A 26,588-nucleotide genomic window follows, 5' to 3' on the forward strand; every position below is an offset into this window, starting at 1 on the left:
CAGATAACGCCAGATAACAGCAATACACATCATAAACTCTGACTAAATATACATGTTCTACATATAGTTAGAAAGATACACTGCTTCTTAATGCAACCGCTTTGTCACATTTATTTTTAACGTTACAGAAATTGTTTACTATTCAATAATCTGAGACGGCGCTCAGACATAAGCAATATTTCTCCGCTATGTTGGAGTCAACAGAAACACAAAATTACAACATAAATGTTCCCTTACCTTTGATGGTCTTCAATCAGAATGTAGTGGAAGGAGTCATACTTACCCAAAACATCGTTTGGTTTCAAGTCGTGTGTCTTTGTATTAGCATATGCGACAAGTTCCAGCTGAAATGCATCCAAAATGACTTCTGGTCCCGAACAGTTGCGCATTAAAACTTCAAAATTACATATAAAATGTTGACTAAACTGGTCAAACTAAGTGCAGAATCAAGCTTTAGGATGTTATTAACGTACAAAACAATTGGCGATTCAACCGGACAAAATCAATTCCTCTCAGACAATCTGGAACGGAGGAATGACTGTGTACAATTCGCGCCAGAACGCGCATCTATTTTCTCGCGACACCCAGTATTTTGCCTGCCAAAGGGTCAAAGCTCGCGGGATTTTCACAATTAAACGCTCTACTGATAGAACACATCTCGCGGAAGACATAGAAACTGTTCCCAGATCCATAGCTGGTTGGGAAGGGTGGGGCTGGTTGGCCCAACTTTCTGAATGAGAAAACTAGTTTGGGAGATTGGCTGCCCTGTGAGTTCTGCTATACATACAGACATAATTCAAATGGTTTTAGAAGCTTCAGAGTGTTTTCTATTCAATAATTATTATTATATGCATATATTAGCAATTTTGGACAGATTTCTTTTCAGTTTACTATGGGCACGCAATTCATCCAAAGGGGGCAGTATTGTGAGCCTTAACAGGATTTATACTCCCTGTGATCCTGTGACTGATCCTCCTGACAGGAATGGGTTTTTATGAAGCAAGGATCCTCCATGCAAGCAGATGGTAATGACCTGTTGACAAAGCAAAACCTGCTTTGTACTGCATCCTCGTAGCATGTTTTATGTAGTGTTTTTAGCTCCTTCGTCGTGGTAATGGACTGTATTAGAAACAGAAAGCTTTGACACCGCAGACACACGACACAGTGAGTCATGCATCTCAGACAGTGACTGACGAAGACGATGACCAACACGTTATGGTGAAATACTAGTACTAGCGTTGTGTTGAAATTGTTTGTTAGGAATTTGTAACTATGGATGTGGCCGGAATGCTTGACCCCTGAACAGGATATGGTGAAATACTAGTACTAGCTTTGTGTTGAAATTGTTTGTTAGGAATGTGTAACTATGGATGTGGCCGGAATGCTTGACCCCTGAACAGGATATGACACTGCAATAAGGAGAACTGTTTCTCCATCCTGTTTTCCATCCTGTTTTCCATCCAACCTGTTTTCCGTCTTGTTTTCCGTCTTGTTTTCCGTCCTGTTTTCCGTCCTGTTTTCCTGTTTTCCTTGTTTTCCGTCCTTGTTTTCCGTCTTGTTTTCCGTCTTGTTTTCCATCCTGTTTTCCATCCTGTTTTCCGTCTTGTTTTCCATCCTGTTTTCCATCTTGATTTCCGTCTTGTTTTCCATCTTGTTTTCCATCTTGTTTTCCATCTTGTTTTCCATCTTGTTTCTCCATTTTGTGTTTTCCATCTTGTTTTCCACGTCTTGTTTTCCATTTTCCATCCTGTTTTCCGTCTTGTTTTCCGTTTTCCATCTTGTTTTCCGTCCTGTTTTCCGTTTTCCATCTTGTTTTCCGTCCTGTTTTCCGTCTTGTTTTCCATCTTGTTTTCCATCCTGTTTTCCATCCTGTTTTGTCCTGTTTTCCATCCTGTTTTCCATCTTGTTCTCCATCTTGTTTTCCATTTTGTTTTCCATCTTGTTTTCCACCCCATTTTCCATCAGAATCCTGCAGAGTGCAATGGCCATCCTGATATTAATTAGTATTTTTTTTGTTGCCTGGTAAGTTTTATATTCTCTATCGTGTCACTGTGGTCGTGTCCCTAGTGGCTTCCTCATCTGTACCTGGGCATTTTATCCACATGCCTTTACTCACAGATACAACATACAACCAAAGACACATTTTATGATTTATTTATTTAGAACACAATGTGTAAAAAGTAGGCTGTGTGAAAAAAGGCTTGGCTGTTTGAATGCAAGTTGCTGCCGCATTAGCGTGCCAAGTATTTATATTGGTAGGCTATGCTACCACAATACTGTTTAGATCCAGACTGGTTATGAATTGATTAAGCTATCTACTTTTGATTTTAGATGCATTGTTGGGCAAATAGAAAACATATAGTTCTAGGCTTGTTGCTTCCTTTCAGAAAGAGTCTTGGCCAGAGCAGGGACTGTACGTTATTTATAGAGTACCACAGTATGAGTCATAATACCCATAAAACCTAGTTGTCAAACAGGGAAATGGTTCCACCATTAATTTGTCCCATAGAAGATTTTAGAAACACTTTAAATAAGGGTTGTGTTTAATGTAGGTTTACCCTGGAGTGATGTTTTGATAACTGCATAAATCTCTCTAGGACAAGGTGACTTTTATCAATATAGTCACCTTTATTTATCCCTCCAAAATGAAATGCTAATTAGCTGCTAATATGGCTATCATAAAGAACTACAAATGGCTATCATAAAGAACTGCAAATGATGATTTCAATGAGACTGACAAATTGAGGCAAAGGTATTAATCTCTGGATTAACTATGTAGTAATGAATAAATAGGCAACATTCTTTCAATTCTGTGAACTGTCTTATATAAGTTTTAAATTGACCCAATACCTGTTAGCAAAAGTGTCAGCTGGAGATGACAAGCAGGAGCTTGCAGGGATTTGTAGTTTTGCATGATGTCTACTTTAATGCTAATTAGCATTTTCAAATCTGAGATTAAATAGAGCTGAATATATTGACAAAACTCCCCTTGTCCGAGAGATTTACATGGTCATCAAAACACCATGCCAGGGTAAGCCTACACGAAAAACAGCCCTAATTTTAAGTGCTTCTAAAATCCCCTATGGGAAAAATGAATGGTGGGGAATTTTTTGGAATGCTAGGTTTTATGGGTAATATGACACCTCCGCTGTTGGGCTCTATAATGAGGGATACCTGGAGAAAATCAGGATCTCTCTGAAATAAAAATGGAACCCCACATTTCAGTAAAATATTCATTTACCCTCCCTGAATGCTTGAAAAAACAACAACAAGATATGACCTTGGACAGAACAGAGCCCTATACCCAAAATAATAATAAAAACATAAAGTTGATGGACAGAACAGAGCCTTAGATCTGAACATGCCTAACATTTACCCTCACTCCCTGGACAGACCAGAGCCTTAGATATGCAGTTTCCACAGCCTTAGATATGATATCAGTTTACCCTCACCCTGGACAGAACAGAGCCTTAGATATGCAGTTTACCCTCACTCCCTGGACAGAACAGAGCCCTGGACACACAGAACAGAGCCTTAGATATGCAGTTTACCCTCAGTCCCTGGACAGAACAGAGCCTTAGATCTGCAAAGCCTTTTGCACCCTCACTCCCTCCCTTAGATATGCAGGTCCCTGGACAGAACAGACCTTAGAGAGCACTCCCTGGACAGAAAAGCCTTAGACAGTTTACCCTCACTCCCTGGTCAGACCAGAGACCAGAGCCTTAGAAATACAGTTTTCACCCTCACAGTTTCCCTGGACAGACCAGAGCCTTGCAGTTTACCCTCACTCCCTGGTCAGACCAGAGCCTTAGCAGTTTACCCTCACTCCCTGGACAGAAACTGTTCTTCATTTTGTAAGTAGGCAAAGTATCCAGAAGGTTGTGGAGTCACAGAGCCGTGGACCGTGCAGTTTACCCTCACTCCCTGGACAAGAGTAGGGCTGAAAAGATATCCATTACAATAAAAACTGCATGAATAATACGTTTATTTGCGGTTCGAGAAAAAAATGGGCTTTTGATATATGCATGTCATACAATTCTACATAAATGGACATGACTGTAGACAAGTAGAATAGTTTTTTTTTAAATACCACAACACGACAGGGAAGGAACGCATGCTGTAGCACAAGAGATGTGTTGATTTCTATATTCAGTCATATTGTCACACCCTGACCTTAGAGATTCTTTTTATGTCTCTATTTGGTTTGGTCATGGTGTGATTTGGGGTGGGTATTCTATGTTCTATTATTTTTATTTCTATGTTTGGCCGGGTAGGGTTCTCAATCAGGGACAGCTGTCTATCGTTGTCTCTGATTGAGAACCATACTTAGGTAACCCTTTTCCCCCATCTGTCTTTGTGGGAAGTTGTCTTTGTTTGTTGGCTCTGTAGCGTTTAGCTTCACGGGTGTGTTGTTTTGTTGGTGTCATTTTTACAATAAAATAATATGGTACGCTCACCAAGCTGCACCTTGGTCCTCTTCTGATGACGGCTGTGACACACATCTTTTATGCTATATGATATCTAACATATATGTTAAGAAAGAGGATAGTTTGAAGTCTGGAAGAGTGCAAACTATAACTTTCTAATTAATTACATTTGATTCCATGATATTGTTGTTACAAAATAGATTAGAGAATTGGAATTTGCATGACATTATGAAATAAAGTGAATAAGTAAGTCATTGTTGTGAAATTTGTTCACGTAATGTTCCCTTTATTAGGTTTTGGTTGAAAATCTGGTAACATTCACTATTAAAAATATGCAGAAGTAGAGAAGATTAGAAAGAGGGCCGAGTGCTTTCTACATCTGCATTGCTTTCTGTTTGTGGTTTTAGGCTGGGTTTCTGTACAGCACTTTGTGACATCTGCCGATGTAAAAAAGGGCTTTATAAATGCATTTGATTGATTGCAAAAGTTGTCTATCAAAGGTTAAACAAAAATGTGTGCAAAATAGTTTAACACAGCACCCACATATCATCAGGCCGGCCTCTATGCACTTGTAAACAAATTTGGGAAACTATAATTTTCGAATTAATTACATTTGATTCCATTATATTGTTGTTACAAAATAGACTGGGAATTGGGTTTTTGCATAACTTTGTTTATGAAATAAATGAAATAAGTAAGTCATTGTTGCGTAATTTGTTCACGCATCTCTGTGAGGCCAAGTTTGATACATCAGAGTGACAGTTCTCCAATGACATTAAACTTCACAGACATGACGCTTGTGTGCACCACCCACGGAGGCTTCCCTGAACACCAGGTGACATGGAGGACCCATAACCGTACTCTGGAGCGTCACGAGGCTGTCACCAAGACGACCCAGGATCCTGTAACAGGAAACTACAACATCAGCAGCCGAGTGAATGTGACAGAGGGACAGAATCTAACCTGCAGTATCTACAACCCCATCTTCAATGAGACCCAGAGTAACTTTATCGTCATACCAGCCTGTGAGTTCTACCATCCAGTGAATGTACAGAGACAGTGAGGCCTACTCACTTCAGTTACACTGCTGTAATTACAAAGATTTAAATCAGATTTAGACCAGTAGACGAGACCATTTCACCTCAACTAGAGTAGCTGCATTGCAGGATGTCTTTCTAGTGTATCAGGTCACATGACAAATGTGTAAATATCACAGTTCAGACAGTTGTGGAAGCAAGTACAGCTCAAACCCAATGGAGCTCAGACACCGCCCCCAAGTGGATGTATTTTGAAACATGTAGCAGCATGGCACATTAAGAATATCCAGTATTTCGATCATTTTAAATGAGGTCCCATAAGTACAAGCAGATGGTAATGACCTGTTGACAAAGCAAAACCTGCTTTGTACTGCATCCTCGTAGCATGTTTTATGTAGTGTGACCCGACTAGCTCCTTCGTGGTGGTAATGGACTGTATTAGAAACAGAAAGCTTTGACACAGCAGACACACGACACAGTGAGTCATGCATCTCAGACAGTGACTGACGAAGACGATGACCAACACGTTATGGTGAAATACTGGTACTAGCGTTGTGTTGAACGTGTTTGTTAGGATTTTGTAAATACGGATGTGACGGAATGACCACTGAACCGGATATAATGGTGCAATAAGAGAAGTACTCCATCGTGTCTGAAGCCTCATTCATTTTTTCCCTTCGCTCAGGAGCATATTGCCCAGTATTCGGTCATCTCCAAACTACTTTGTTGTTTCATTGTCCAACTTGTTTTCCATCCTGATTTCCACCCTGTTTTCCATCCTGCAGAGTGCAATGGCCATCCTGATATTATTTAGTATTTTACTGTTGTCTGGTAAGTTTTATATTCTCTATCGTGTCACTGTCGCCGTGTCCCTCGTGGCTTCCTCATCTGTACCTGGGCCTTTACTTACAAATACAACATACAACCAAAGGCACATTTTATGATTTAATTATTTAGATCACGATGTGCGAAAAATAATGGCTGTGTGGATAGGGCGCGGTTGTTTGAATGCAAGCTGCTGCCGCATTAGCATGCCAAGTATATATATCAGTAGGCTATGCTACAGCAATACTGTTTAGATCCAGACGGGTTATGATATGATAAAGCTATGCTCTTTTGATACATTTACCTTGGCGTGACATTTTGAGAACTGCGTAAATTTCTCTCGGACAAGGCGTCGTTTATTTTATATATATTCACCTTTATTTATCCCTCCAAAATGAAATGCTAATTAGCTGCTAATGTAGCTATCATAAAGAACTACAAATTGCTATCATATAGAACTACAAATACCATGAGGATCTGGACGAGACTGACAAATCGAGGCGAAGGTAATAATCTTTGGGTTAACAATTTCAAATCAAATCAAACCAAATGTTATTAGTCACATAGGCCGAATACAACAGGCCTTACAGTGAAATGCTGACTTACTTACAAGCCCCTAACCAACAATGCAGTTAAAATACGATTAAATATAAGAAATAAAAATAACAAGCAATTAAAGAGCAGCAGTAAAATAACAATTGCGAGACTATATACAGGGGGTACCGGTACAGAGTCAATGTGGAGGTTATATACAAGGGGGTACCGGTACAGAGTCAATGTGGAGGCTATATACAAGGGGTACCGGTACAGAGTCAATGTGCGGGGCACCGGTTAGTTGAGGGGCGCGGTTGAACAGGTAGGTAGAGTTATTAAAGTGACTATGCATAGATGATTACAACTTTAGGGTATCCCTAGCCAGAGAGCCTAGCTGTCTTCTTTAGGGTATCCCTAGCCAAAGAGCCTAGCTGTCTTCATTAGCGTATACCTAGCCAGAGAGCCTAGCTGTCTTCTTTAGGGTATTCCTAGCCAGAGAGCCTAGCTGTCTTCATTAGGGTATACCTAGCAAGGGAGCCTAGCTGTCTTCATTAGGGTATCCCTAGCCAGAGATACTAGCTGTCTTCATTAGGGTATACCTAGCCAGAGAGCTGAGCTGTCTTCATTAGGGTATACCTAACCAGAGATACTAGCTGTCTTCATTAGGGTATCCCTAGCCAGAGAGACTAGCTGTCTTCATTAGGGTATACCTAGCCAGCAGAGCCTAGCTGTCTTCATTAGGGTAAACCTAACCAGCAGAGCCTAGCTGTCTTCATTAGGGTATACCTAATCAGCAGAGCCGAGCTGTCTTCATTAGGGTATACCTAGCCAGCAGAGCCTAGCTGTCTTCATTAGGGTATACCTAGCCAGAGAGACTAGCTGTCTTCATTAGGGTATACCTAACCAGCAGAGTCTAGCTGTCTTCATTAGGGTATACCTAACCAGCAGAGCCTAGCTGTCTTCATTAGGGTATACCTAACCAGCAGAGCCTAGCTCTCTTCATTAGGGTATACCTAACCAGCAGAGTCTAGCTGTCTTCATTAGGGTATACCTAACCAGCAGAGTCTAGCTGTCTTCATTAGGGTATACCTAACCAGCAGAGCCTAGCTGTCTTCATTAGGGTATACCTAGCCAGCAGAGCCTAGCTGTCTTCATTAGGGTATACCTAACCAGCAGCCTAGCTGTCTTCATTAGTATACCTAACCAGCAGAGCTGTCTTCATTAGGGTATACCTAACCAGCAGAGCCTAGCTGTCTTCATTAGGGTATACCTAACCAGCAGAGCCTAGCTGTCTTCATTAGGGTATACCTAACCAGCAGAGCCTAGCTGTCTTCATTAGGGTATACCTAGCCAGCAGAGCCAGCTGTCTTCATTAGTATACCTAACCAGCCTAGCTGTCTTCATTAGGGTATACCTAACCAGAGCCTAGCTGTCTTCATTAGGGTATACCTAACCAGCAGAGCTAGCTGTCTTCATTAGGGTATACCTAACCAGCAGAGCCTAGCTGTCTTCATTAGGGTATACCTACCAGCAGAGCCTAGCTGTCTTCCTAGAGCCTAGCTGTCTTCATTAGGGTATACCTAACCAGCAGAGCCTAGCTGTCTTCATTAGGGTATACCTAGCCAGCAGAGCCTAGCTGTCTTCATTAGGGTATACCTAACCCAGCAGAGTATACCTAGCTGTCTTCATTAGGGTATACCTATAGCTGTCTTCATTATACCTAGCCAGCAGAGCCTAGCTGTCTTCATTAGGGTATACCTAACCAGCAGAGCCTAGCTGTCTTCATTAGGGTATACCTAGCCAGGGTATACCTAGCCAGCAGAGCCTAGCTGTCTTCATTAGGGTATACCTAGCCAGCAGAGCCTAGCTGTCTTCATTAGGGTATATTAGCTGTCTTCATTAGGGTATACCTAGCCAGCAGAGCCTAGCTGTCTTCATTAGGGTATACCTAGCCAGCAGAGCCTAGCTGTCTTCATTAGGGTATACCTAGCCAGCAGAGCCTAGCTGTCTTCATTAGCTGTCTTCATTAGGGTATACCTAGCCAGCAGAGCCTAGCTGTCTTCATTAGGGTATACCTAGCCAGCAGAGCCTAGCTGTCTTCATTAGGGTATACCTAGCCAGCAGAGCCTAGCTGTCTTCATTAGGGTATACCTTAGGGTATACCTAGCCAGCAGAGCCTAGCTGTCTTCATTAGGGTATACCTAGCCAGCAGAGCCTAGCTGTCTTCATTAGGGTATACCTAGCCAGCAGAGCCTAGCTGTCTTCATTAGGGTATACCTAGCCAGCAGAGCCTAGCTGTCTTCATTAGGGTATACCATTAGCCAGCAGAGCCTAGCTGTCTTCATTAGGGTATACCTAGCCAGCAGAGCCTAGCTGTCTTCATTAGGGTATACCTAGCCAGCAGAGCCTAGCTGTCTTCATTAGGGTATACCTAGCCAGCAGATAGCTGTCTTCATTACCTAGCCAGAGCCTAGCTGTCATTCATTAGCTGGGTATACCTAGCCAGCAGAGCCTAGCTGTCTTCATACCTAGCCAGCAGAGCCTAGCTGTCTTCATTAGGGTATACCTAGCCAGCAGAGCCTAGCTGTCTTCATTAGGGTATACCTAGCCAGCAGAGCCTAGCTGTCTTCATTAGGGTATACCTATCCAGAGATCCTAGCTGTCTTCATTAGGGTATACCTAGCTGTCTTCATTAGGGTATACCTAGCCAGAGAGCCTAGCTGTCTTCATTAGGGTATACCGTACCAGCAGAGCCTAGCTGTCTTCATTAGGGTATACCTAGCCAGAGAGCCTAGCTGTCTTCATTAGGGTATACCTAGCTGTCTTCATTAGGGTATACCTAGCCAGCAGAGCCTAGCTGTCATCATTAGGGTATACCTAGCCTAGGGTATACCTAGCCACCTAACCAGGTGTGTGTTTCTTCTGCCTCCAGATTGCCATAGTTTGTTATCATTTTATAATCCCGGTTACATCAGCAGCATTATTTCTCCTGGACTCGGAACGTCTCATGAAAAAAAGAAAAAGTAGGAGTGTCCACCCACTTCCTGTCTGGCTTGTAACTATTATTTTTTAAACTTGTGAAGCGACAATATTCAAGATATTTAATTTAGTCTCAATCTCTATTCAAGGTATTTCAATTATTCTCTTTGCATCGTGGAATGTCTACACTGGTGTTGGTATTTTTTGTTGTTTAGTACGTCTCCTCTACTTCAATATTTGTATTTCATTCATTGTTTTAGGAAGGAAGGAAAGGGTTTTAGCTTGTCTAAAGATTAAGTTGTCTCCTCTTGGTCACCTCGTGGACATCGAATCAATGATTCATTCTCTCGGCTTTAACACACACTTTCAAACAGAAACTCAAGGCTCTGGTTATATTAATGAATGAATCATAGATGTCAGATAATAAATGTGGTTGTGATTTGCATGTGGCTGTCGTTTCTTTTAGCCTTATTTTGCAGACCGTGAGGACAACCAACCTGGTTGGATTTTCCTCAGGTTTTAGCCTGCAATATCAGTTCTGTTTAACTCACAGACAAAATTTGGACAGTGTTGGAAACTTTAGAGTGTTTTCTATCCTAGTCTGTCAATTATATGCATATTCTAGCACCTGGTCCTGAGAAATAGGCCGTTTACTTTGGGATCGTTATTTTTCCAAACATAAAAATAGTGCCCCCTAGAGGTTAATATAATGTTTACATACCCTACATTACTCATCTCATATGTATATACTGTACTCTATAGCATCTACCACATCTTGCCATCTTTATGTAATACATGTATCACTAGCCACTTTAAACAATGCCACTTTTATATGTTTACATACCCTACATTACTCATCTCATATGTATATACTGTACTCGATACCATCTACTGCATCTTGCCTATGCCGTTCTGTACCATCACTCATTCATATATCTTTATGTACATATTCTTCATCCCTTTACACCTGTGTGTACAAGGTAGTTGTTGCGAAATTGTTAGGTTAGATTACTTGTTGGTTATCACTGCCTTGTCGGAACTAGAAGCACAAGCATTTCGCTACACTCGCATTAACATCTGCTAACCATTTTTGATTTGATTTGATTTTGATTTGATTGGAAACCCATTGCTAACATGAAGGATATGGGCATGAAGGGGCAGGAAACTATCAGGCTCCATGTGGACCTGAAGGCAAAGCGACAATCCCTCACTATGTTACACCACAATCTAATTGATCCATGCATAGACTTTCTTATACGCAAACCACACACATTCACTAACACAGTGACATTGGTTTATTGTCTGTGTTGAATTCTGAGCTTAGTTTGTAACTTTGTCATATTGGTACGTTTCAGCACCAGCTGCATGTGAGAATGAAGTCACTGGGATTATAGGAGAGTCTGTTCTCCTGTCCTGTGACCTGAAATCATCCACGGCCATCGACACAGCAAGACTCCGGTTCCACTGGCAAGATGAGTCCGAAAGAGTGTTGTACTCGTTCAACAAAGGAGAAGAGAATCAACATCAGGATAGCCTTTACACAAACAGAACTAAAGCCTTTGGGTCTGAGATTAGTTCTGGGAATATCTCTATCAAACTCAGCCACGTAACACTTGAAGACAAGCAGAAGGTCTACAGGGCTTTCGCTACACTGTTTGGCGAGGATGATAAGCATATCCACCCGTGTCGCACTACCCTACTTGTGGCAGGTATGGTTGAGTTAATAACACAGGAGGCTTCCGAGGGGAGGCTAGCTCGTAATAATGTCTGGAATGGAATAGCATCAACCACATGGGAACCATGTATTGGATGTGTTTGATACCATTCCATGTCCACCTGTGTGAATCATTCACAGCATTAATACGGTCATTGTAGGAAATCATCAAACATTACTATGGCACCTTTCTAACATCTTGTTCTATTTATTTTGTTCACTTTCAGCACGGTTCCCGACACCCAGTGTGACTGTGAACAAGACAAATATGAATTCCACGTGTTCAACCCAGGGGGGATACCCACAACCAACTGTCACGTGGACCATCCAGGACCGTGGGAACCGCACTCTGGACCCGTGGGAAGTACAGACCAATATTACCCTGGATTCTGAAAGTGGACTGTACAGCGCCTGGAGCCAAGTGAATATAACAGAAAATCAGACGGTGACCTGCCATATCTTCAACCCCGTTCTGAGAGAGACTGTGAGCAACACAACCATCGTCAGCCCCAGCATTAACACAGACCCTGCAGGTGCATGTGACAGGACATAACACCACCACTCACTGCCTAATATTCATGAACTGAAAACTTAATCACTCATAACATTAACATTAACATTTAAGTCATCTTGTCTTTTCTTCACAGGTGATGTTCAGGAAGGCTTTACTCCCATCATTATTGCAGTTCCAGTACTGTTCATTACAGTAGTGATCATTACAGTAGTGATCATTACAGTTGTGATCATTACAGTAGTGAGCATTACAGTACTGATCATTCTGTTTTGCTTCGGGGTTTATTTTGTGTACAAAAAACGTAAGTTACAATTTCCGATGTTTTACTTATTGTAATGAAATCAGATTCAGTACTGTATGAAGTTGTCTCAGTCTGTAATTACTCTGTCAGTGCCACATCTAAGGATTTGTTCTCCATTTACATTCAAATACTATATTATTTCACATTTGAGGTGTGACCAGTATGTGAAAATCAGCTGGCCCTATATACATTTTATTCAGTAGTTAGATGTATTGTTAATTATGACTAAAACAATGATCCATGTTGATCTGGTTAATTATGACTAAAAACACTGATCCATGTTGATCTGGTTAATTATAACTAAAAACACTGATCCATGTTGATCGAGGTTGTGGAGCCAGAGGTGGTGCTACAGGAGCCAGAGGTGGTGCCACAGGAGCCAGAGGTGGGCCACAGGAGCCAGAGGTGGTGCTACAGGAGCCAGAGGTGGTGCTACAGGAGCCAGAGATGGGGCCACAGGAGCCAGAGATACAGGAGCCAGAGATGGTGCTACAGGAGCCAGAGATGGTGGAGCCAGAGGTGGTGCTACAGGAGCCAGAGATGGTGCTACAGGAGCCAGAGATGGTGCTACAGGAGCCAGAGATGGTGCTACAGGAGCCAGAGATGGTGCTACAGGAGCCAGAGATGGTGCTACAGGAGCCAGAGATGGTGCTACAGGAGCCAGAGGTGGTGCTACAGGAGCCAGAGGTGGTGCTACAGGAGCCAGAGGTGGTGCTACAGGAGCCAGAGGTGGTGCTACAGGAGCCAGTGGTGGTGCTACAGGAGCCAGAGGTGGTGCTACAGGAGCCAGAGGTGGTGCTACAGGAGCCAGAGATGGTGCTACAGGAGCCAGAGGTGGTGCTACAGGAGCCAGAGATGGTGCCACAGGAGCCAGAGATGGTGCCACAGGAGGTGATGAGGAGCAGAGCATTCTAATGGTTATCACAAGCCAGCCTCTGGGTCAATAGTAGTTTTGATCAAGTTGATGGCACCACAGTTACCAATGCTAATGGTGCTGCAGCAAAAACAACACAGTAGATGACATTGTAAACATGCAACTGGACAAAAGTAGTTTTGAGACAGGTATAATCCTGAGTTGGACGCAGACTGACGAGGTTATGGAAAGAGGAAATTCTGAAGCTACAGTTAACAATGTTATACAGGAACCAGGTGAAGGCCGGCACCAGACGATCTAGAGGCAGACTGACACTTCTTTATATACAGGTCCATATATTGGACATATCAGTGTACTGTATCCCAATGGAATCTACATCTTCTATTGGAAGTATTTGCATGTTTTTTCAAATATTTTCTTATTAATTGCCAGCTATTAGAAAAGCGTTTGAACGTCTACAGTAGAATAATGGTAAATAATGTGTCTGGAGTATTTAAAAAAAATACATTACAATTTTAAAGCACTTCTGTACTTCAAAGTACTTCAAATGAAAACAAATCCTAATATTTTCTTACAAATGTCTTGGAAAGTAATGAGTGATTTTCAACCAGGTCTGAACCGTGGAGAACCGTGGACAAACCTGCCTAGTGGGAACCAAGACATATGACGTTTAAAAATACATTTAATAATACCCATTTGATCACTCGATTAAGCATGCCTCTCCTTAATGTCAATGTGCCTTGTCCATTGCTGTTCGGGTTAGTGTTTATTGGCTTATTTCACTGTAGAGCCACTAGTCCTGCTCCCTATACCTTATCCAACCTATTAGTTCCACCACCCACACATGCGATGACATCTCCTGGTTTCAATGATGTTTCTAGAGACAATATCTCTCTCTTCATCACTCTATACCTAGGTTTACCTCCACTGTATTCACATCCTACCATACCTTTGTCTGTACATTATACCTTGAAGCTATTTTATCGCCCCCAGAAACCTCCTTTTACTCTCTGTTCCAGACGTTCTAGACTAACAATTCTTATTGCTTTTAGCCGTACCCTTATCCTACTCCTCCTCTGTTCCTCTGGCGATGTAGAGGTGAATCCAGGCCCTGCAGTGCCTTGCTCCACTCCTATTCCCCAGGCGCTCTCTTTTGATGACTTCTGTAACCGTAATAGCCTTGGTTTCATGCATGTTAACATTCGAAGCCTCCTCCCTAAGTTTGTTCTATTCACTGCTTTAGCACACTCTGCCAACCCGGATGTTCTAGCTGTGTCTGAATCCTGGGTTAGGAAGACCACCATAAATTCTGAAATTTTAATCCCAAACTACAACATTTTCAGACAAGATAGAACTGCCAAAGGGGGCAGTGTTGCAATCTACTGCAAAGATATCCTGCAGATTTCTGTCCTACTATCCAGGTCTGTACCCAAACAATTTGAACTTCTACTTTTAAAAATCCACCTCTCTAAAAACAAGTCTCTCACCGTTGCCGCCTGCTATAGACCACCCTCTGCCCCTAGCTGTGCTCTGGACACCATATGTGAACTGATTGCCCCATCTATCTTCAGAGCTCGTGCTGCTAGGCGACCTAAACTGGAACATGCTTAACACCCCAGCCATCCTACAATCTAAGCTTGATGCCCTCAATCTCACACAAATTATCAATGAACCTACCAGGTACCTCCCCAAAGCCTTAAACACGGGCACCCTCATAGATATCATCCTAACCAACTTGCCCTCATTGCCTGCATCCGTAATGGGTCAGCGGTCAAACGACCTCCACTCATCACTGTAAAACGCTCCCTGAAACACTTCAGCGAGCAGGCCTTTCTCATCGACTCTGACTTAGAATACGTGGACAACTACAAATACTTAGGTGTCTGGTTAGACTGTAAACTCTCCTTCCAGACCCATATCAATCATCTCCAATCCAAAGTTAAATCTAGAATTGGCTTCCTATTTCGCAATAAAGCATCCTTCACTCATGCTGCCAAACATACCCTTGTAAAACTGACCATCCTACCAATCCTCGACATCGGCGATGTCATTTACAAAACAGCCTCCAATACCCTACTCTGCTAATGTCACGCCTTGGTCTTAGTATTTTGTGTTTTAGTTAATTAGTTGGTCAGGCCAGGGTGTGACATGGGTTTATGTTATTGTGTTGTCGTATTGGGGTTTTTGTAGGCATTGGGATTGTGGTTGATTAGGGGTGTGTTTAGTTTAGGTTTGGCTGCCTGAGGCGGTTCTCAATCAGAGTCAGGTGATTCTTGTTGTCTCTGATGGGGAACCGTATTTAGGTAGCCTGGGTTTCACTGTGTATTTGGTGGGTGATTGTTCCTGTCTCTGTGTAGTGTTCACCAGATTGGCTGTAATAGGTTTCACGTTCCGTTTGTTGTTTTTGTAGTTATTAGTTATTTCATGTATCGTTCCGTTTTTCTTCATTAAAGACATGAGTAACCACCACGCTGCATTTCGGTCCGACTCTCATTCAACAAACGAAGAACGCCGTTACAGCTAAACAGAACTCACTGTGTTCAACATTAGGGACAGCTGTTACAGAACTGTGACCAGATTTAGATTACATTTAGATTTAGACGACACTTAGATTTAGATTACATTTAGATTTAGACGACATTTAGATTTAGATTACATTTAGATTTTGTCTTTAATAAATATTGTTGTGCCTACCTGTTACATTTACGAGTAGATTTGGATTACATTTAGATTTTTTCTTTAATAAATATTGGTGAGAATATTTAAAAAAGTTAATACATTATATTTATTTCAATGTTTTCCTATGCAGTAGGTGAATTGAAATTTGGTCATTCTATATTTGAATATTTTGGGGAAATTGTATTTGAAACTCATTCCGAGAAATGTCCGAAATGATACTTGCTTCAGTAAGTGTCACGTTCTGACCTTAGTTCCTTTGTTATGTCTTTCTTTTAGTATGGTCAGGGCGTTAGTTGGGTGGGTTGTCTATGTTCATTGTTCTATAATTTGGGATTTCTGTGTTTGGTCAGAGGCAGCCGATCCTCCTCGCTACTCCTCCTCAGAAGAGGACGAGATCCGTTCCAGTAAGATCTTCTACTGTCTTTATAGCGTTCGTAACAGGGAAGTGTACAGCTATAGTTGAAGACCTGGCCCAGCCAAGGGATGTGAACACATTATGTGGTGATCATGGTCAACCTCTGTCTCTTTTCTGCCTGGATGATAAGGCTCTGATCTGCGCTCAATGTGACTCTCTGGGTCATAAGACCCACAAAACCACACCTGCAGAGGAACAGATCCCCCAAATCAAGGTAAGGAGAGAAATTAGTATGAATAATGACCAATAATTACTATAGAGTATAATGTCTACTGTAACTTTAAACGGCAGTATCTCTGTGCAACTTTGTGCGTGTAAATAAAATGCCCTGCATTTACAGCAGAGACTGTTGAAAGAGCTGCTTGCCAAACAGAACAATGTTTGCACGGTAAAGACGGAGATTCTCAAAGCAAAGAACACCATGGAGTCATTCAAGGTACGGTACTAACCAGCTTTCCATCCAACCTTTTAGTGAGTAAAGTACATGTTGGATAAAATGTTTTAATGACAGGCCTGATGGAAACCGTTTTTTGTTGTTGTTGTAAACTTTCCAAATGTCGACAAAACTAAATGCTTCAGACAAGGTGGGATCTTTTTGTGTCGGTTAAATGAATTATGCTAGAAATATCGGTGGAAACATTTTTTATATGCGCAAATATTGATTATAATAACCTTAATATCGAAGTAAACTTGGAGTCAAAGCGATGACGTGTTGTGTGGTTTTCCCATTACGACTCGTCGGCAAAGATGAGAATGTGTCGCCAATTGGATGGAAACCTAGCTACTGTTTAATGTATTTATATGAAAAGGACTGTGGATGAGTTGAGCCACATTGAAATGTCATGGTTACATAGTTCTTTCCATCTACAAACCCTCTGATTCTATTCTAGAATATGATTACGAGGCCATTTCATATGTAATAGGAAGCCTTTGTAACATATAAAACTGGTTATTGGGAGGAAGATGAACTAAAACAAGTGCAAGAAAACAAACACTAGAAAACATCCACTGTGTCGTGTCTTTTTGTTCCAACACCTCTTCCTGTCAGATCTCTGCCAGTCTACAGAAACAAGAACAGCAGACAAATTTCATCATGCTGATCTCAGCCATCACAGAGGAGCAGAAACAACTGATGGCCTCAATGGAGGAGAAAGAGAAAGAGATGCTGCTGAAAACAGAGGGTGAGGTTCAGAAGATGGAGAAGAGATTCAAGAGCTTGGAGGATGAGGTCACTGGGATGGAGCTCGTATTGCAGGGTGAAGAACCTGGGAGGTTGCTTCAGGTGAATTTACACTTTGTTTCAACAAATATTTGCCATCTCTTGCACAAAAAGGAATGTCAAAAGTGGACATCTGTGCCTTAACCCTCATGAAGGCTATAATTGGAAACATGTTTTTCCCCATGACAACAAGGCAGTTCTAGGATCAACTTCCGTTGTCCTCCAAGAGTGGCTAAATATCCTCCTGTTTTCAGGATTACAATGCCCTGCAGAAAGGCTCAGTTGATGCATCTCCTTACTGTGTCAGTCTGGACCCAGAGGAGAGACTTGTTCAGGCAGGAGAACTCAAAGAGATGCTCCACAAGGAGGTTGACAGGATCTGGAAGGGTCAGTACATTCATTTAATAGTCTAATAAATAGTCTAATTCCCGTGTAATTATACTATTTACAGTAATTCAGGAGGAGAAACTGCAGCTATTCATAAAAACATCATTGTGTTCCATGACTATTTATTCAATCCACAGACCAAGGTTCTGCCGCTAGGACAGCTTTACGTGTAGATCCCACAGCCTGTCGGTGCTCACTGTCAACACTGAAACAATGTAGGTATAATGAATCTGATTTGATTTTAACATGATGTTATATTCACTTTGTGAAAGTCTCTGGTATTGAGCAATACTTCCATGTAGTCTAATGGTTCAGTACTCGACATACACAATATCTGATATCAGAGCCTATTGTGTACAGTTGACACACAACACTAATCAAACTGTTGGAGTGGGTAAACACTCCACAATAAGATCTCACACAACAGTTCTGGCTTTAATTGCTGTGTGCTCTGTCATATCTGACACTGACTTGAGTGAGTTTTGGGCCAACTCCGCCCAGGGGACGTACCTAGACTACTCCCTGGGCCGGTCCTGGCAATACGACCGCAAAAACCTACCCACCTCCTGGTTCACTCTCTCCACCTGCCCATTACTCTCGGGGTGACAACCGGAGGTCAGGTTGACTGAGACCCCCAGATGCTCCATGAACACCCTCCCGGGACGCGAACTGGGGACCCCGATCAGAAACGATGTCCTCCGGCACCCCGTAGTGCCGGAAGACGTGGGTTAATAATGCCTCCGCAGTCTGTAGGGCTGTAGGGATACCGGGCAATGGGAGGAGATGGCAGGACTTTGAAAAACCAATCCACAACCACCAAAACCGTAGTGTTCCCCTGAAACGGGGGGAGATCGGTCAGGAAATCCACTGATAAGTGAGACCATGGCCGTTGTGGAACGGGGAGGGGTTGTAACTTCCTCTAGGAAGGTTCCTAGGAGCCTTACTCTGGGCACACACCGAAAAGGAAGAGACATAAACCCTAGCTGCCCAAATATACTTCAGATTCTGGTGGTCGGTCCAGATGAGAAATGGGTGCTTAGCCCCTCAAGCCAGTGTCTCCACACGCTCAGGGCCTTAACCACCGCTAAAAACTCCCAGTCCCCCACATCATAGTTACGCTCCGCTGGACTGAGCTTCCTTGAAAGAAAGCGCAGGGGCGGAGTTTTGCAGTGGCGTACCCGAGCGCTGTGATAGCACGGCAGCCACCCCAGCCTCGGATGCGTCCACCTCCACTATGAATGCTAGAGAGGGGTCCGGGTGCGCCAACACGGATGCATCCGTGAACAGCGCCTTCAACCTATTGAAGGCTCTGTCTGCCTCTGATAACCACCGCAAACACACCGGGCCCCCCTTCAGTAGTGAGGTAATGGGGGCCGCTACCTGGCCAAAACCCTGGATAAACCTCCGGTAGTAATTGGCAAACCCCAAAAACCACTGCACCTCCTTCACCATGGTAGGAGTCGGCCAATTACGCACTACCTAAATGCGGACACACTCCATCACCACCCCCGAGGTGGATAACCCAGGAAGGAGACGGCTCATTTGGAGAACACACACTTCTCAGCCTTGACGTATAGGTCATGCTCCAGCAGTCTACCAAGCACCTTGCGTACCAGAGACACATGCGCGGCGCGGGTGGTGGAATAGATCGGAATCTCATCGATATAGACAACCACGCCCTGCCCGTGCAGGTCCCTGAGAATCTCGTCTACAAAGGGTTGAAAGACGGCTGGAGCATTCTTTAACCCATACGGCATGACGAGGTACTCATAGTGGCCCGATGTGGTACTAAACGCAGTTTTCCACTCGTCTACATCCCGAATACGCACCAGACTATACGTGCTCTTGAGATCCAGTTTTTGTGAAGAACTATGCTCTGTGAAATGATTCCACCTCCGTAGCGATGAGAGGTAGTGGGTAACTAAACCCCACTGTGATGGCATTTAGACCTCTATAATCTCCTCATTTCACCTTTTTTTATTTTATTATATTTAATTATATTTTTATTTGATTTTGTTTCAGGCAGTTACACCTTCATCAGAGCATCAAAAGATGTGCCAAAATTATTTTATATACATTTTTATATGCAGGTGCCTAAGTGATAATTACAATTGCCTCACCTGTGTGAGGAGGTACAAGGTGGTAACAAAAACATTAGTGAACCAATGATTGTTACAATATACATCAAATATATCTATAAATTCACAGATCGGCAGAATAAACTGGATAAATGTCATGGAGGACATTTGAGAAAATTGTGGTGTATTTAGTTACTTCCTACAGTAAAGCCGACAAAAATTGGATGATTTCGAGAAATTTAAAAAAACAACAACATCTGGATAGAAAGATTGTGATTGAATGTAGGAAATTAAACATATCGCATAAGCATTAAAAATACAGTGCAGCTATATAGTCTATAAAAAAAAGGTTCAGTACAGTGCCCTCTGCTGGTAGTTTAGTATATCTCTTCCATCCTGCTTGTACAGCACCCCTGGAGCAAACATCGACAGATTCTTTTTTTTTTACCAGTATTCAAACCAGCAACCTTTCGGCCCAACACTCTGACCTCGAGGCTACGTGCCCCTCCCCCTCTCAATGTGAACTGTTGATGTGGTGAAGAATTTTCACTTTAGAGTTCTGGGTTACCTAGGTTACATACTGCTGTGGTATTACACGTTAACAAGGTTACCATGACTTTCAAACTGGTGCATATTCATTCCTCTGTATACAAATACAAGTCAATACAATGGAAACACTGAAGTAAATGAGGGAAACAAAATTATATTGAGAGGTGTTTCCACACCAGTGTTGTTCAGGAGTTAATTAAAACATTATCATCCCATCATGCTTAGAGTCATTAATAAATAAAAGAATACCCAGTTGACCATTATCTACCATGGCTAAAAGGAGAGGTCTTAGTGACGTTGAAAAGGGGCCTCAAAAGAGCATCGGGGTTTAAAGTGTGCGTGTGCGTGTGTGTGTGTGCTTGCGTGTCTCAGTCACTAGATCTCAACCCAATTGAACACTTTATGGGAGATTCTGGAGCGACGCCTGAGACCAGCGTTTTCACCACCGTCAACAAAACACTTAAATTATGGAATTTCTCTGATGGTGTTGCATCCCTCCTTCTCCTACCAGACACTTGTAGAATCTATGCCATGGTGCATTGAACCCCCCCTAACTCTATTAACACACCATGTTGGTGTTTCCTTTATTTTGAAACACTTAAGATGTGATGGAATTTCTCGTTATAGAATGAGATGGAATGTCAACTAGTTACCATCCCTCCCTTCTAGTTACCTGTAGTCTTTATAGCCAGTTACCTGTAGTCGTTATGAATGAGATGTGATCTATGTTACCTGTAGTCGTTATAGAATGAGATGTGATTGAATCTGTTCGTTATAGAATGAGATGTGATGGTAGTTCTCGTTATAGAATGAGATGTGATAGCGTAAACTAGTTACCTGTAGTCAACGCCCTATTATAGCACAAGTTACCATGTTGGTGTTTCCTTTATTTTGGTAAACAGTTACCTGTAGTCATTATAGAATGAGATGTGATAGAATGTAAACAAGTTACCTGTAGTCGTTATAGAATGAGATGTGATAGAAACGTAAACTAGTTACCTGTAGTCGTTATAGAATGAGATGTGATAGAACGTAAACTAGTTACCTGTAGTCGTTATAGAATGAGATGTGATAGAACGTAAACTAGTTACCTGTAGTCTTTATAGCATGAGGTGTGATAGAATGTAAACAAGTTACCTGTAGTCGTTATAGAATAGAATGAGATGTGATAGAACGTAAACTAGTTACCTGTAGTCGTTATAGAATGAGGTGTGATAGAATGTAAACAAGTTACCTGTAGTAATTATAGAATGAGATGTGATAGAATGTAAACTAGTTACCTGTATGTTTCTGTTACACAGAGTATTGTGAAAGTACTCAGACCCCTTGACTATGTTTCTGTTGAATGATTATCTTACTGACTTAATCATTGTGAATCATTTATCAATTAATGAGTAAACTATTTGCGGGACCTTTATTGTGTGAACACCATGTGTCTTTTATTTTGATATGCTATTCTAGAGGTTGGGAGAAGAGCAGAGGCTATTGGGTAATGGAGGTCAGTCTCAGGATTGGCGTGTTTTGTCAGTCCCTAAGTTGTAGTACTCGGTGATTAAACATTCAAGTCTTGTAATACAGAATCGCATTGTCCCTGGTCATCATTCATGCTATCTGTCTAACAGTATAAAGCCTAGGCAGGGCATGGAGCTGAACATGTCATTACTGCCTCTGGTTATTCATGTCCGTGTCACTTGATCACGTTGAGATCACAGAACTAGACTTGAGATCAAACACTGAGTGTTACACTATTACCATATTGCTAACAAAAAAACACAAATAAAACTACATTGCACAAATCCTGTATCACACAAATACACAAATAGAATAACACACTCATTAAGACGAGAACCTGATTATTACATTATTGCACTTCAAACATTAAACACACAAACTAAATTTCACAACTGCCATCTAAACCCTGACCTTTCTTGCCTTCCTTGATGCCTAGTCATCAATTGCATCATCATATGAAATCTGCCCAGCAATTACATGGTTAATACTGATGACAGAAAGGCCACTAAGGCGTTCCTGTGACATGGTGGACCTCAGGTAGGATTTGATGAAAAGCGTTGAAAAGCTCCTCTCCGCTTCAGCTACGTTCACTAGAAGAGTAAGGCATATTCTGAGAGCAGTTCACAAATTTGGATACATTTCTGAGAGCTCCCTTTCGTGTATAAATATCAGCAGGTCAACCAGGGTTATGGTCTTCGGTGGCAAGTCAGTCAAGTTCTTCAGTTCCTGTGCAAGCTCTCTGCCATCAAAGTCTGAGTGTTCTTTATAGTGCAGTGTCACACTAAGGCCCTCACATTGTTCTGTCAGATCCTCATTTGTGAGACTTTTGGGTGGTTGTTACTCTCCGTGCTAATTTTTTAACAGTATCTAATATTTCTGAGCGGGTAATCTCTGTTTATAGTGATTCAAATTTGATTTTAGATGTGGAGAGGACAAATGTTTTTTTTAAATTAAAATTAATTAATTAATTATTTAAAAAAATGATATCCTGTTGAATAAACACTCCAAACAGCCTCCACTCGGAGGCACAGCATGGTCCTTTAGCATCGTTTTGTATTATATTTTAATGATTAAACTGGGGAGGGACAAAAATGCAATTTCAGAATGTGCGTCCCTGAGTTGATCATTAATGTACGACTTAAAGGCATCCCAAATTATGTCGGGGGTTGGCTTTTCTCTGTCCTCTACGTCTACATTTGTAATGGTAAAGGTTTGAAATGTTTATTTTTTTAAATTTTACCCTTATTTTACTAGGCAAGTCAGTTAAGAACAAATTCTTACTTTCAATGACAGCCTAGGAACATTGGGTTAACTGCCTGTTCAGGGGCAGAATGACAGATTTGTACCTTGTCAGCTTGGGGGTTTGAACTTGCAACCTTTCGGTTACTAGTCCAGCACTCTAACCACTAGGCTACCCTACTGCCCCTATTTAGTTATCTCCTGGAAACTTCTAATCTAACATGCTCAAAGACAAAACATAGACATTTATGGACCTCATTTAAATAGGATATTCTTAATGTGCCATGCTGCTAAGTATTTCAAAAAGAATTTTGGTTTACTGAGCCTATCCACTAGGGGGCGGTGTCTGTGCTCAGTTGGGTTTGAGCTGTACTTGCTTTCACAACTGTCTGAACTGTGATATTTACACATTTGTCATGTGACCTGATACACTAGAAAGACATTCTGCAATGCAGCTACTCTAGTTGAGGTGAAATGGTCTCGTCTAAATCTGATTTAAATCTTTGTAATTACAGTTTACAAGCAGTGTAACTGAAGTGAGTAGGCCTCACTGTCTCTGTACATTCACTGGATGATTTGTACCTTGTCAGCTTGGGGTTTGAACTTGCAACCTTTTGGTTACTAGTCCAACACTCTAACCAATAGGCTACCCTGCCGTCCCAACGTATTTAATACATTTTGGGTCCATAAGATGCCCTCGGTTCATTCTCTAAATTCTGTTAAGTGTATTTTCGATTGGTTTAATTAAGCATGTTACTGGAGAATGATCCGACATCACTATATCATTAATTTTTTCATCCAGGAAATGATTAAGTGTATTTTTGGAAAAACACATTTTGTCAATTCTTGAATAGCTTTTCTTACTTTGAGGGAAAAAAATAGAGTAGTATTTTGCAGTTGTGAATAATAATCTCCAGGTGTCCTTTAAATTATTTATAGAAATAACATCTGTCAATCTCATTGAATGTATGATTTAGGTCACCTGCTAAAATAATACTTCCTTTCTGGATTTGATCAAATCAAATTGATTTATATAGCCCTTCGTACATCAGCTGATATCTCAAAGTGCTGTACAGAAACCCAGCCTAAAACCCCAAACAGCAAGCAATGCAGGTGTAGATGCACGGTGTTTAGGAAAAACTCCCTAGAAAGGCCAAAACCTAGGAAGAAACCTAGAGAGGAACCAGGCTATGTGGGGTGGCCAGTCCTCTTCTGGCTGTGCCGGGTAGAGATTATAACAGAACATGGCCAAGATGTTCAAATGTTCATAAATGACCAGCATGGTCGAATAATAATAAGGTAGAACAGTTGAAACTGGAGCAGCAGCACGGCCCGGTGGACTGGGGACAGCAAGGAGTCATCATGTCAGGTAGTCCTGGGGCATGGTCCTAGGGCTCAGGTCCTCCGAGAGAGAGAAGGAGAGAATTAGAGAACGCACACTTAGATTCACACAGGACACCGAATTGGACAGGAGAAGTACTCCAGATATAACAAACTGACCCCAGCCCCCCGACACATAAACTACTGCAGCATAAATACTGGAGGCTGAGACAGGAGGGGTCAGGAGACACTGTGGCCCTACCCGAGGACACCCCGGACAGGGCCAAACAGGAAGGATATAACCCCACCCACTTTGCCAAAGCACAGCCCCCACACCACTAGAGGGATATCTTCAACCACCAACTTACCATCCTGAGACAAAGCTGAGTATAGCCCGCAAAGATCTCCGCCATGGCACAACCCAAGGGGGGGGCGCCAACCCAGACAGGATGACCACATCAGTGAATCAACCCACTCAGGTGACGTACCCCCTCCAGGGACGGCATTAGAGAGCCCCAGTAAGCCAGTGACTCAGCCCCTGTAATAGGGTTAGAGGCAGAGAATCCCAGTGGAAAGAGGGGAACCGGCCAGGCAGAGACAGCAAGGGTGGGTTTGATCTATTCTAAAAACAACAGATTTGCTCTGGGTGTCATATACAATGAAATCAATGTGTATTTTTCACAATGTAAGGTACAATTCAACATTATAAAATGTCCTGGAATTATGCTGGGATATAAGGTGAAATTGTGGATGGTTATTTAGCAGGAGGCCTACATCTCATTGGCATCGGCTAATTCTATCGTTACTTCCTAGAGAAGAACAGTTAATTGTGGAGTCTATATTGTATTGGGTGAGGAGGAAGGAAGGCCTACACCTCTGCTGTTACTAGAGTTGGTGGCAGTATAGTTTTCAAGCCATCTCCTCTTTAAAAGATCAACTTCTAATTTGTTAAAAATGTAACTCTCCCATCCTTGCCCCCAAGCCAAGCACCTTTACCCACCCAGGCTATCCCAACTGCCATTTTTCCTCCTCTCTTCTTATAGTGTATGCCATTTATCACATGAATCCAAAAGCAATTTACAGTCGTGCATGCATACATTTTACATAGGGGTAACCCAAGTTGTTATTGAAACCATGACCTTTTGGCTTTACAAGCACTGTGCTCTACCAAGTGAGTCACAAAGGACCATTCTTAATTCTCAAGCACATTTACACCCATCTATACATCGATTTACTCATATATTTTCCTTCATTCACACACATCATATCCCCTATGCCTCCCACATCCTCCTCCACATATTCATATTCACCCTCTGTCACTCTCCAATTCATATGCACAGACACATACACCCCCTCGCCCACACACACACAAACTTTCAAAGAACAATTATTGACTTACAAGCTATATTTCCTCTTTTATATTGTTTTGTCAGTGTCCATGTATCTCATTGGCATCGGCTAATTCTATCGTTACTTCCAAGAGAAGAACAGTTAATTGTGGAGTCTATATTGTATTGGGGGAGGAGGAAGGAATATTGTCTCAGTATACAATAAGCTGATCTTGGGCATCCAGTGGCGTGTATTCATGGATGCCAAGGGAAGCTGGACATCCCCCGGAAAAAAAAAAAAACATAAATTATTTTATCTTTCGTCTCTCTGTTTCATAATTTTCCTTCAATTCGCCAGTGTCTGAATATATATCTCACTGGAGAAAGCATCGAACAGACGAAACAGTGCCCCTCTGTATGTGTAGCCCATCTATCCAAGGCTTTCTGGTCAAAAATAGTATGATATTTTTGCCGCTGTGCTACATTGACTGCAAGGGAAGCCAGCGAGCATTTGGACTCCCTTGATAAAAATAATAACAAATCAGCATTGATATCAACTGAGTGAGCTCGACTGTGATTGGTCCTGGCGCACCAACAAAGAAAAGTGACAAGGAATGCCAGCAAAAAGCCAAATATCATTGACAGAAAAAACTTGAA

The 26,588-nt window shown here is 42.0% G+C and overlaps 1 protein-coding gene across 1 annotated transcript; it reads left to right on the top strand.

Annotated features, from left to right (window-relative positions):
• The first annotated feature begins 5,217 nt into the window (after positions 1-5,217).
• Positions 5,218-18,310, top strand: LOC135533273 (uncharacterized). Its single transcript, XM_064960675.1, has 9 exons — positions 5,218-5,452; positions 11,158-11,511; positions 11,744-12,049; positions 12,660-13,222; positions 16,235-16,513; positions 16,640-16,735; positions 17,348-17,581; positions 17,773-17,905; positions 18,043-18,310. The coding sequence occupies exons 1-9, from the start codon at positions 5,218-5,220 to the stop codon at positions 18,153-18,155; spliced, it is 2,313 nt and encodes a 770-aa protein (XP_064816747.1). The 3' UTR covers positions 18,156-18,310.
• Positions 18,311-26,588: the final 8,278 nt, after the last annotated feature.

The sequence above is a fragment of the Oncorhynchus masou genome, unplaced genomic scaffold (assembly GCF_036934945.1).
Source record: "Oncorhynchus masou masou isolate Uvic2021 unplaced genomic scaffold, UVic_Omas_1.1 unplaced_scaffold_2308, whole genome shotgun sequence".
Lineage (NCBI taxonomy): Eukaryota > Metazoa > Chordata > Actinopteri > Salmoniformes > Salmonidae > Oncorhynchus > Oncorhynchus masou.